Genomic DNA, 12,383 nt, shown 5'->3' with positions numbered 1-12,383 from the left:
GTTTTAATAAATTAAGAAAACATTTCTATCTAATACATGCTGTCAAGAGGCATAACGCAAACAAATAATAAAATGTGGGATGTGAAAGAATTTTATGTCCAATTAAATGTCTTTTGAGTGATTTAAAATATGCTTACTTTAATACACATTAAAAAAAACAATATTGATACAAAATATTTTCTAACAATAAAAAAATATAAAAATATTTCATATTCCTTCACAAAATATTTTTTTAAATTCGCCAATTAATTTAATTCGATTTATTTCATAATTTTAATTAATTTTTTACAAATATTTGTACATTTGAAAAAGAATACAATAAATAACAGTGTGCCCTTATATAACAATGTGACGCAATATACCGCACTAGTATATTTTGTTAATAAGCGAAATATAGGAACCGTCTCAAGCTGGTATATTTCGTTATTTAACTCTACTAATGTAGCACATTAAATATGATCGTTATTTATAGTATTTTATTTATTATTATTTATATTCAAAGTGAACATTTTTATTTAATTTTTTTAGTATTTAAAAATACAGTACAGCTGTTTCACTTCGCAACGTTTCAAGTGTACGCAGCCCTGGTTCGATAGATTTTTTGTTGTATCGATATACACATATGTGTTCTCACACACACATCTCTTCCACTCAAAAAAGCGTAGAAAAAGTGTGAAAATTGTGTAAATTTTAACAAAATAAACATTAAAGCATTTAACTAAAAGTGCAACTCAAGCGTTTTACCGGCGTGTTTACATAAGTGGTTTGCATGCGTCGCTTGAAGAAATTATCAAAAAGTCACAGTGTGACGGGAGGAACTGCGGAAAATGATGCGGCGGCGACTGCAGTGACCGCGACTTCAGCAACAACAACAACAGCAGCGGCTGATGCGACCATGCTAGAAACGAATGGCGGTGGCGGCGAATCTCTGCTAAATGCAGAGATCTTTAAGCATTTCGATAAAACGGGTCGCAGTGAATTGTACGTGTTAAATAAATGAAAAAATTAATGTGCGCGCTGCAGCAACAACCACAATCATACCAACAACAACAACAATAACAATCCAACTACTTCATAAATATACAAACAACAATATTTTCACGTTCGTTTTAGTTTGAAATACCTAAAACAACAGCTGCAGGATGACGCCGAGAGTCCTGTTTTCGATCGTGATGGCGCCTTTAAGCATGGCATTTCGAATGCCATCTACGAGCTGTTGTGGCAAGCATTGCGCTACAAGATCAAGAAAGATGTGCTGCTACACGTACTCGGCGATGTGGTGGTATGTCAATAAAATGCTTTGCAACACTACTTCAATTAACTCAAATTCCAAACACTTGTTTTTAGGCGCTACACAAAGAGTTTCCCAGTCTAATACTGGATGTGGTCAATATACTGGATAGCGAAACGTCGCTGATGACCGATGGATTGCAGGAAGAGCGCCATGGTTTTGTCCAAATCGTGAAGGATCTGGATAAAGTGCTGCCCGAAAGTCTGCTGAAGGAGCGTCTCGAGATCGATACCCTGCAGGAAGTGGGCATTGTGAAGAACAAAAGCTTTTACACCAAGTTCATCAAAGTGAAGACCAAGCTCTAGTAAGTAATCTCATGCAAAGTATTTTGTAGTTAAGTTAGGTCTTAAAGTACTAGTTAAGCACTGGTCAAAAGAGATGCTGTGGGTTTGTCTCTTGACATAGCTTAACGAAGCATATTTTAAATTATAATTTACGCTTAATTTTCTTAATATAATGCTAAAATATGTTAATATGTGTCTTCGATAAGCACTGTCTTAAGAACATACTTTGGCTTGTCTCTTAATTTGGCTTAACGAAGAAAAATATGTAGCAAATTGTAAATTGATTGACTTTTAATTAAGGCTGAACAAAATTTTGTATAAATATTAATAACCCATTTGTTTGCAGCTACAAGCAGCGTCGGTTCAATTTGTTTCGCGAGGAGAGCGAAGGCTTTGCCAAGCTCATCACGGAGCTCAATCAGGACTTTGAGGAGCACACGACTCCCGAAACGATTATGGACATAATCAAATCATTGATCGGTAAGTAATGTGCCCCTATTTTGCTATATAAATTCGATTGAATCTTTCACCTCTTTTAGGTTGCTTCAATCTGGATCCCAATCGCGTCCTGGACATCATTATTGAGTCGTTTGAGACGCGCCCCGATCGCTGGAAGCTGTTTATACCGCTGCTGCGCAGCTATATGCCCACAGGTGCCATTATTTGTGAAGTGCTAGGTTACAAGTTTTGCCACTTTAAAGCCGCTCGGACGCCACGCTCGCTGTATCACATGTGCGCCTTGCTGCTAAAGCATGGCGTCATTGAACTAAATGATGTTTATGTGTGGCTATCGCCAAATGATGGCAGCATTCGCGCCGATTGGGAGCAAGAGCTCGCGGACGCCAGAGAAATGGTGCGCAAACTGCATGTGATTGCCACAAACAAGAAGGAGGATGATAAGGAACCAGTGGCTCCGCCCAGCATAAAAAAGTTCGATGAGGACAAATACAACATGAATCAAAAGTTTGGACTATGCGAAGCATTGCTTAAGGTTGGCGACTGGGAGAATGCGCATAAAATCATACAAAAGCTGCCAGATCAAGCGGTTGTGGTGCAGGAGCCCATAGCGCGTGCCATTGTCGAGCTGGTGCACCTCTCTGTGGAGCAGATTTACTACAAAAAGTGTTTCAAGGCGCCCGCTGGACGCAAACCTAGTCGCAGCCGCCTCTACGAAGATGCCAGCCTGGTGGCCAAGTTACAGGCGCGTGAATTCAACGATCTGCGCAAATACACATGGCCCATGGCCAATGTGCTGGGACCAGCGATGCACTGCGACACCGTGTTGATGTACAAACTGGTGCGCATTATGGCTAAAATACTGCTCGACATGGGGGTGGATAGCTTGAATGGCCCTGCACCAAATACGGATGCCGAGCAGAGTTATTATGATATAATTAGTTGTCTGGATTCGAGCATTTTGCCATCGCTTTTATATTTGGACAGCAATTGTTCTATGTCTGAGGAGATTTGGGCTGTGCTCAAATTCTTTCCGTATCACTTACGCTACAGTATGTATGCGCGCTGGAAGAACGACAGCTATCAATTGCATCCGAATCTGATACGACGCTGCGGACTTGGGCAGCGTGACATCAAGGCGCTAATGAAGCGCCTTAGCAAGGAGAATGTGAAGCCCTTTGGACGTCTTGTGGGCAAGTACAGTCATTGTGCGCCTGGACTGCTCTTCGATTATGTAAGTGTTGGCTTAACTGTATCTAAATTCTTATCTAATTCGAGTTCTTTTCGATCTTTTAGATCCTTGTGCAGATACAAATTTATGACAATTTAATTGGTCCCGTTTGCGACATGCTCAAATACCTAACAGCCTTGTCGTTTGACTGCTTGGGCTACTGCATCATTGAATCACTGGCTATGACGTCGCGTGGACGCTTCAAGGATGACGGCACCTCGCTCTCTCTGTGGCTGCAGAGTCTCGCCTCGTTTTGCGGCACTATTTACAAAAAGTACAGCATCGAGATGAGCGGACTGCTGCAATATGTGGCCAATCAATTAAAATCACAGAAGAGTCTCGATCTGTTGGTGCTACGTGAAATTGTGCACAAAATGGCTGGCGTCGAGTCGTGCGAGGAGATGACCAACGATCAGCTGCAGGCGCTTTGTGGTGGCGAACAGTTGCGCGGCGAGGCGGGCTACTTTAGTCAGGTGCGCAACACTAAAAAGTCATCGAATCGCTTGAAGGAGGCTTTGGCCAACAATGATCTCGCTGTGACGCTGTGTCTGCTAATGGCACAGCAGAAGCATTGTGTTATTTATCGCGAGACCGCTGCGCATAGCCATCTGAAACTGGTGGGCAGTCTGTATGATCAGTGCCAGGATGCCTTGGTGCAGTTTGGCACATTCCTTGGCTCCTCGTACTCTGTGGACGAGTATGTCGAGCGTTTGCCTTCCATTATTACCATGTTGCGCGAATATCACATCAACACGGATGTTGCCTTCTTTCTGGCGCGTCCCATGTTCACGCATCAAATTAATGTAAGTGGAATATGATTCTTTAAGTAGAAGAGGTGAAAGATTTTTATCTATCTTTAATGCGTTTTCGATTTGCAGCAAAAGTACGATCAACTGCGTAAAGCAGATCCCAATGCCAAGAAACTGACCACCACACAGAAGCTGCAAAAGTATCTGGATGCCACGCAGCTGATTATGAACCCCATTGTGGAGTCGGTGCGCCCATTGCACAGTTCAAAAGTGTGGGAGGACATTAGTCCGCAATTTCTGGTCACATTCTGGAGTCTGAGCATGTACGATCTGCATGTGCCCAATGAGATCTATCAGCGCGAAATAGGCAAGCTCAAGCAGTTGGCACAACAAGCAGCTGATGTTAAGGATTCGGTAAGAAAGTGTGTCCTTTAAAATCTTCATTTATAATTATGCTTATCGCTTGCAGAATCAGTCGAAGAATAAGAAGGAACAGGAGCGCTACATAGCTCTGATGGAGAAGCTCAACGATGAGCGCAAAAAGCAGCACGAACATGTGGACAAGATATTGCAACGATTGCAGGAACAAAAGGACGGCTGGTTCCTGTTGCGTTCGGCTAAATCCGCCAAGAACGATACAATCACACAGTTCCTGCAGTTGTGCCTCTTTCCGCGCTGCACCTTTACTGCCCTGGACGCGCTGTATTGCGCTAAGTTTGTACAGACCATACACAACCTCAAGACCTCCAATTTCTCCACGCTGCTGTGTTATGATCGGGTGAGTTATCAGTTGCTTGAAAGCACGTGACATGCTGCTGTCTCAATCAAGCGACAATTATAATGATTCCTTGTTTTGAACTAAACATTTAAAATCTAATCTTTTTTGTATATTAACTAATTATTATTAATAATTTGCTTCACATGAAATTTAATTTAAATTCTTATTACTATTACTCAAACTTTATTTTATTCTTGATACTTTCTTTTGCGCAGCTCTTTTGCGACATTACGTACTCGGTGACGTCGTGCACGGAGGGTGAAGCAACGCGTTACGGTCGCTTTCTCTGCGCCATGTTGGAGACCGTGATGCGTTGGCATGCAGATCAAGCTGTTTTCAACAAGGAATGCGCCAATTATCCGGGCTTTGTGACCAAGTTCCGGGTTAGCAATCAATTCTCCGAGGCCAACGATCATGTGGGATATGAGAACTATCGTCATGTGTGCCACAAGTGGCACTACAAGATTACCAAGGCAATTGTTTTCTGTTTGGATTCGAAGGATTTTATGCAAATACGCAATGCTTTAATTATCCTAATGCGTATACTTCCACACTATCCGGTGCTGTCGAAGCTGGCACAGATTATTGAACGCAAGGTGGACAAAGTGCGTGAGGAGGAGAAGACAAAGCGACCGGATTTGTTTGCCATTGCCTCCAGTTACATTGGCCAGCTGAAGCAGAAGACACCGCACATGTTCAAAGAGAGTGATTTCCATCAGGTGGCTGAGCGGGCGGCGAAAGAGTCGCCGCCCACGCCCACAACGTTGCCTGGTCCAGCTCAAGTCAAGGTGGTGGCCAACGATGCCAAGGCAACGACAACAACAACGACGACGACGGCAGCAGCAACGTCAGCGACGACATCGCCATCAACGGCAGCAGGCAACAGCAAAGAGCCGGAAGCCAAGTCAACAGCGGCAGCAGCACGCGGAGAATCGAAGACTGGCAAAGTTGAAAGCAGCAGCTCAACCATTAGCTTATCCAAATCGGTGTCTGCGCCAGCTGCGAGCGAACGAGAGAGCAAACGTGAAGCCGTGACGCTGCAGTCGAGCAGCAGTCGCAGCCTAGACGCCAAGGAGGAGCAGCACTCGAACAGCAGCAACAGCCAGAGCAACGGCAATGGCAATGGCAACGTTGCCAGCGAGCGACACAGTCGTGAACTCGAGCGCGATCGCGAACGAGAACGCAGCGAACGTGAGCGAAACCGAGAGCGCGAAGAACGTCACAGCATTAGCAGCACACGAAGCTCGCAGCGTGAGAGCAATCGTAACAACAGCAACAGCAATAAGGAGCGCACCGAGGCGGAGCTACAGCAGCGGGCACGAGAGCGAGCTCAGCGCGAACGCGACCGTCTCGATGAGCTGAAGCAACGTGAGAAGTCAACACGTCGCGAGGAGCGCAGTCAGCATCGCCATGAGCTAGAAACAGTTGATCTGGTATCGATTAGCAATTCGAATCAGCAGCTGGAGCAGCAGCAGCATCGCCACTACGATGAGTACGAGGGACGTCAGCGGGAACGTGAGCGTGATCGGGATCTCAGCTCAGTGTCTAATGACAGCAATGGTTCACTTCAACATCGACGCAGTCACGAGACAATTGAATACGAAAAAGGTAAGCACGCTTTTGGTATATTAAACTTCATTGTAACGAATGTCTTTACTTATTTGGACAGATTCAAAACGTCGCAAATTGGAATCATCATCAAGCAGTTCAAAGGTTAGTAACATATGGTCGCATACATTTCTACGCTAAGACAACGACAACCCGTGGAGGGCAGAATCAACACACAAAAACAAACCTTAACTAAAACTGTATAAGTGAGATGCGATCTAGAGGCTATAGATGTCAAATCCAGAATCAGCCCGTGCATTATCCATAACTGGACATTATTGGATTTCGTCCCCCGTCTTAGTTAACAGTGGTGTTTTTAATATTAAATTGGGGAATTTATATGCCTAGTTATTAATTAGACTAGTTAATTTTTAAGCACAGTTGAACTGTAAATACGAGTTTAAATTACTTTGAATTAAATTCGAATTGTTATGTAGTTAGCTGTTAGTTAGTTAAGTAAGCTGGACCACAAAGATGCCCTAGTCAAGATGATGTCGACGACAAATGGAGTTCTGAAGGCCATCGATAAACTACAAGGCTGATGAAAAATGGATTAATTATCAAACCTCACGTGGAACAATATTGAAACAACAAACACAACACATAATTTAATCTACGAAGAAGCTGTGACGACAATTATCAAAATGATAATCTAAAATGAACTTCAGTATAATCTAAATTGAAGTTCTATAGCGGAACATGTATATCCAATGGGGAGCAGTACAGAAGAAGCCGTCCTACTTCTAAAAATCAACAACAATAAACAAAAGGCAATCATCACGTTAAACATGGATCGAGCTGATGCTACTGAGAATCATCAACAAGTTTATGAAGTGCACCTTCAACTACTGAATAGAAACTGACAATCATCATGTTAAATATGGATCTAGCTGATGCTATAGAGAATCAGTGAAATGCACCTTCAGCGACAGAATAGACCCGTTAAAACCTGTGAACACCAATTGACTGATGATGTTAATCGTCAATTCAAGAACGTTTAACATATCAAATAACAAGAGACAGTTGATCTTAAAAATTATCACAATGCAATTAGACGACAAACTTTAAATCAACCCCAAGCCTACAATATTTAAATCAATTCCAAGACGTCAAATTTTCAACTGTGAAATAATTTAACTAAAACTAAAAAGATGCAAACTTACATCAGTATTCAACTTATACTCGATGAAAGAGGGAATTCAACGTTTTCCTAAGGAGAGATGACCACCGACATTGAGTGAAGAAAACTATGTTCAATGTAAACTTATACTCAATGATGCAACTCTAATATCAAACCAGAACTTGCCATTATTTGGATAATCAACAAACATTCCTCAAACCATTCCGATGACTGTTTTAAATAATCTATCAAAAATCATCAATCAAGCGATATTCCATTACACGATGACTATTTAAAGTTTGGATGAGAATGCAAAAGACTTCAATCCTGGATTCCAAATAATATGGAGCTGCATAACAACACTGTTCAATCAACAATTTTCCTGACGCGGAGCTACTCTTAATGCCTGCAGTAAAATGCCAAAAACTCAAAACCACAACAACCTTCCATAAATATGAGGCACACACCAATTTGCTGAACCCTGTCTTTGCTGATTCCTGACTCTTCAACCAGCCAGTCCAACCATCGAATTACTGTGGCTGCAGTTTAGTTGTAATCCGTTGATCTTGATTGTGTGCGGACGGGTAAGTGATTGGCTTGGGCAATCAACAAGGGTAGGGAATGAGAAGTTATGGGTATCCAACGGAGGGTCCATGCAAAAGGTTTTTAGGATGCCACTTGATTACGTTTTATGATTTAATTTAAATTTTTAAGTTGGTTACATATTTATACTACAAAAGAAAACAATTTGTAAACTGTATTTGCCTTGTTTGGCCCTTTCACTATTAATCTTATGCCATTGCAGAAGGTTGAGGAGCTCGTAGATAGTGTGAAGAAAGCACGAGGCCTCAAAACCAAAGAGCGCAACAAAGATAAGCTGTCCGACGAGGAGCGCGATGCACGCAAGGATCGCAAGCTGGGCCGTAAGAGGGATCGCAATGATGAGGCGAACAGCGGTGAACACAAGCGGAGGCGTGAAGGTGAGACAAGTTCGATCGAATTTTTAGTCAAGACATTCAAGAATGATCGATTTTCAGCACAAAACGGCGAGGATGATATGCGCGAACGGGATCGACATAGAGTAAGTTGCAATGCAAATGCAGATGCAGACATCTTTAGTTAATCTCTATTTTTTTATTCTATAGGAGAAATCATCACGGGAGCGTTCACATGAGAAATTTGATCGGGATCGTGGCGGCAGTTCGCGAGGCGATGATCGACAGTACAGCAGCATATCGAAGACATCACGCTCATCGAGAATTAATTACTGAACGAATGTTGGAAAGTTCGATATTCCCACATTGTGAAGTGCATTTGATTTAAAAAATAAAAATGATTACAATTTTATTTACTAAATTCTAATGGATCCACAATATTTCGTAACAAGTTTTAAAAATTATGAGATAATCCTAAGATTATAAAACTAATTACACAAATTCGTAGCAACTGGTTTTAAATTAATGCTCAGACAGCATGCCTTCAACTAAACATATAATATCATACCAAGTTGCAAAAAGTTAATGAGATCTTCAAATACAATCACAATTTTTATAAAATGTTCAATATTTTGTTCTGTATTCCGAGAAATCGTGAAACTCACTGTATTACTGAATTAAAGCAAGTAGCAAACAATTTAAGAGAAATGAATGAAAGGAATTCATTATTACGCTGTATTCAATTATGCGCTCAGCCGATGACAATGTATCGACTTACCGATAAATTTGCCTGTTGCTTGCCAGCCCTAGATAACGTGTGGTGGCAAATTTAGTACATTTCTTTTCCATTGTGTATGCGTGTAGGATATATCGCATATCGGCTGCCAGCCAAACGTCCTGTCGCCTCACGTGAAGGTGAAGCTCAGAGAAAATTCTTTAGTCTTCAGTGCGTGTCCCATCAAATTGGCAATGGCAATGGCCCGGCGGCAATTCTACACCAGTCGATGCATAATACATTTTCACAAAACCTCCAATAAATTGTTTGCTGTTTATATGAAAACGGCAAATCTAATGCAAAACTTTAACGTGCTCAAGCGTTCGCTATAAAGCAGCAGCAGCAGAAGGTGCGTTGGTGGAGAAGGGGCGAATAACGCCGCCATCGCAGTCTCAGTCTCTGCTGCCGTTGCGGCCGCCTAGAGTCACCAATAATTTGACAGCATTCGCGTATATGTTAGTGTGTGAATTACATCAATTATTAAGCGATTTAAGCGGCCTAAACACAAAACTCCAAAAAGTGCACAACAAAAAAAAACAAAACAAAAATCTATAGCAGTTCTTGCAAAATAATTGTTAGTGAAAAAGTGATAACATGGCAAAGTTAAGTAAACGAAGTTCTGCAAAAAAAACATTAGGTGTGTCTGCTGATTAAAATTTACAGCAAGAAGAAGAGCAACAAATTTCTAAAGTAAGTCTTGTTTAATATCAAACTTATGGCAAATCTTAATCTTACATAATAAAATATGTAGTATAATCTGTGGTGTATAGCAAATAATGTATGTGCAAATAATTGCATAATAAAATGCGTTTGCCGATACGTTATAAGTTATAGCACTTAACTTATGCCTGACTGGCTTGGCGCTCATTGTCGTTATGTCGGGGGATTTGCAAAGTTATAAATTCAATGAGCCAATTTCGAAAGCATCTGAAAAGCGTCCAGCAATCGACAGTGTAGTAAAAATGAAGCTGATACTCCTTGCTGTTTTTTCTTGCTGCTCTGTCTCTCGCTCTCCCTTTCGCACCTTTGACTTGCGCTCTCTCTTACGTTCTGCTTCTTCCTTTTTTGGCGCTCTCTCCCACACACCATAAACTAACTACAAAACAGATGTTTTTACAGGCGGCGGCGGCCATTGCGCATGTCGAAGTTTTGTCGAAGCGCTCCCACGCCAAACAAAAACAAGTTGTCATAACGGCGACGCCGACAAAGTCTTTGTTATTTTTTTTACGTCACATTGGCTGCTGTCGCTGCCAACGCTTCCAGCAGGAATGCAAGCAATAATAATAACAAAAGGCGACTTACGCACACATGCAGCGCATGAAAGCATGCTACACTTTTTTTCTCTGTTTGTGTATTGCAGGCACCATGTGTTGTTGTTGGTGCTGCTGTCGCCGTGGCGGCAGAATAATGTTTTGTCATGCGGACAATGGCATGCAGTCCTCTCACAGCGACAACTGCAGTGTCGATAAGTCAGAAGTGCAACTTCAGCTAAGATCATTATGCGCAATAATTATCGTAGTTGATATGTATATCGAAATCGCTGCTAGCTATCGACTGCTTGCAACGCTCTTCTTCAACACTGAAAATATACATACATATAAAGATTTAAGCATATGTGTGTTTGTGTGTGTGCACATACAAAGTACATACTTATTTATTTATTTGCTTCTCTGTGTTGATTTCCTTGTGGCGATGCCAAAGCAATAACTATTGTCTATTTGTCACGCCCCAGTCGGTTGAGTTTTTATTTGCCACTGATTTACTATACGAGCATTGCGTGTTTTTCGTCCTTCAAGTCTTGGTCATTGCAAAACCGTAATAAATTGGTCTATTCCATCTCTGTGCCTCTACTATGTTGATTATCCTGTTATTTTCCTACTGTTTCCACTATCTCTGTTCATTCGCTGAACTGGCGCTCGCTGTCTTGCTATTTTCGGCTTTAGACAGACTTGTTGTCAACGTCCTTGAAGCAGTGCCAACCACTTACATAACGCCTCGATTCGCCTCTCCTCGCCTTGCCTCGTCTCTGCTTGCCACAGCGTCGCGTCGCTGCGTCGCTTGACTATTTGTTGTCTAGTTGTTGCTCTGTCGTGGGCGGAGGATTATTATATTTTATTCGAAGCGCAAAACTTTGAGTTACACACTCACAAGTTAAGTCTATCGAATCTAAAGCTGTTCTCTTTCTCCTTGAAGAGTCTCTTACCAAAAACATCGTAAGCAAAACTTTGGTGTGTTTTCTCAGCTGTAAAAGCGGTTTTCTTGCAAAACTTTACAAAAATATTTACGACTTGACATTATTTTTCATTCGCTGAAAAGTAAAACGTTTTATTCTCAAATGTTGTCTTCATTTTAAGTCATTTAAGTTATTTCATCTGGATTTCTTTAGCATTATATAATTAGTGCACAAACAATTTTACATAGTTTAGTCATTAGCAGAATTTTGGGCTCTAACGTATATTTCATTCCAACGTTATTTATTGAATGGTTTAACAAAAAGCAGTTAGGTTTTGCATATTTTATTAAAAGAGGGTTTATCTCAAAAATTAAATACTTATTTATGATTCGAATAATATTTTATATGACTTCAGCGTTTAATCAAAAAGCTTGTCTGCATCAAAGTTTTTATCTAATTTAATTAGTGGCCCAAAACTTCTACATAGCTAATTATTCTTTTTCGCTTTATCTTGAACTAAAAAACTTTTGTGACTTCTTCATAAACTTAGACCTTATGAAGTTAAATAAACTTAGACCTTGGAGTCAGTTATAAACACGAGTTTTTCTTAAGTCGCTGATTTAAATGAATCTTGCTTTATTTTAAATGAACTTACTTTGCTTCAGCTAAGATAATCCTAATCATTAGTGAAATTTCAAATGAAACATAAAATAATAGAATTTCTTATTTGTTTTCCTTTATTCTAAGAACTTTACTTAATTTTTCGAAATTTTATATTATTCACTTTGTGTCTGCGGCATTTATTTTCGCATTATCTTAAAATCAAAACATTTTCAAAAGCTCTTTTGAAGAGCTGAGTTTATAGATTGAGCTTAGCTGCATATGACGAGCGCCACTCAAATATCGATGAGCATCAGCACTATGCTGACAAACCGTAAAGCTGACACACTCGTAAAAGAATCTCGTTAAGATGTGCAATCAAG

At 40.8% G+C, this 12,383-nt stretch overlaps 3 protein-coding genes across 22 annotated transcripts in view; all 3 read left to right on the top strand.

Moving 5' to 3' along the window:
- Positions 1-631: 631 nt before the first annotated feature.
- LOC132787126 (THO complex subunit 2) lies at positions 632-8,873 on the top strand. The gene is made up of 13 exons (XM_060794032.1): positions 632-981; positions 1,114-1,282; positions 1,348-1,595; positions 1,922-2,055; positions 2,115-3,265; positions 3,328-4,065; positions 4,141-4,425; positions 4,481-4,789; positions 5,005-6,397; positions 6,459-6,502; positions 8,323-8,497; positions 8,555-8,598; positions 8,663-8,873. The coding sequence occupies exons 1-13, from the start codon at positions 770-772 to the stop codon at positions 8,786-8,788; spliced, it is 5,028 nt and encodes a 1,675-aa protein (XP_060650015.1). The 5' UTR covers positions 632-769; the 3' UTR covers positions 8,789-8,873.
- A 473-nt stretch (positions 8,874-9,346) lies between these two features.
- Positions 9,347-9,799, top strand: LOC132798981 (uncharacterized). The gene has a single exon (XM_060811061.1). It carries the CDS (start codon positions 9,422-9,424, stop codon positions 9,557-9,559), a length of 138 nt encoding a protein of 45 aa, XP_060667044.1. The 5' UTR covers positions 9,347-9,421; the 3' UTR covers positions 9,560-9,799.
- LOC132798977 (sodium/hydrogen exchanger 3) overlaps positions 9,632-12,383 on the top strand; it is a 33,953-nt gene continuing 31,201 nt past the window's right edge. For 12 of the 20 annotated variants that reach the window (XM_060811049.1, XM_060811039.1, XM_060811047.1 and 9 more), the window contains exon 1: positions 9,637-9,917. The gene's annotated coding sequence lies outside the window, so the exon portion shown is untranslated. Of the gene's footprint in view, positions 9,918-12,383 lie in introns of all 20 variants that reach the window. The other 8 variants (XM_060811055.1, XM_060811052.1, XM_060811051.1 and 5 more) reach the window with 5 other exon arrangements.

Source organism: Drosophila nasuta, chromosome 2L (assembly GCF_023558535.2).
Source record: "Drosophila nasuta strain 15112-1781.00 chromosome 2L, ASM2355853v1, whole genome shotgun sequence".
Classification (NCBI taxonomy): domain Eukaryota; kingdom Metazoa; phylum Arthropoda; class Insecta; order Diptera; family Drosophilidae; genus Drosophila; species Drosophila nasuta.
This window is presented reverse-complemented; position numbering and strand designations above follow the sequence as displayed.

Coding starts and splice junctions, on each gene's coding strand:
- LOC132787126 (XM_060794032.1), top strand. CDS start 770: ATGCGTCGCTTGAAGAAATTATCAAAAAGTCACAGTGTGACGGGAGGA. Junction 2,056..2,114: donor CATAATCAAATCATTGATCG/GTAAGTAATGTG, acceptor CACCTCTTTTAG/GTTGCTTCAATCTGGATCCC. Junction 8,599..8,662: donor GCGAACGGGATCGACATAGA/GTAAGTTGCAAT, acceptor TTTATTCTATAG/GAGAAATCATCACGGGAGCG.
- LOC132798981 (XM_060811061.1), top strand. CDS start 9,422: ATGGCAATGGCCCGGCGGCAATTCTACACCAGTCGATGCATAATACAT.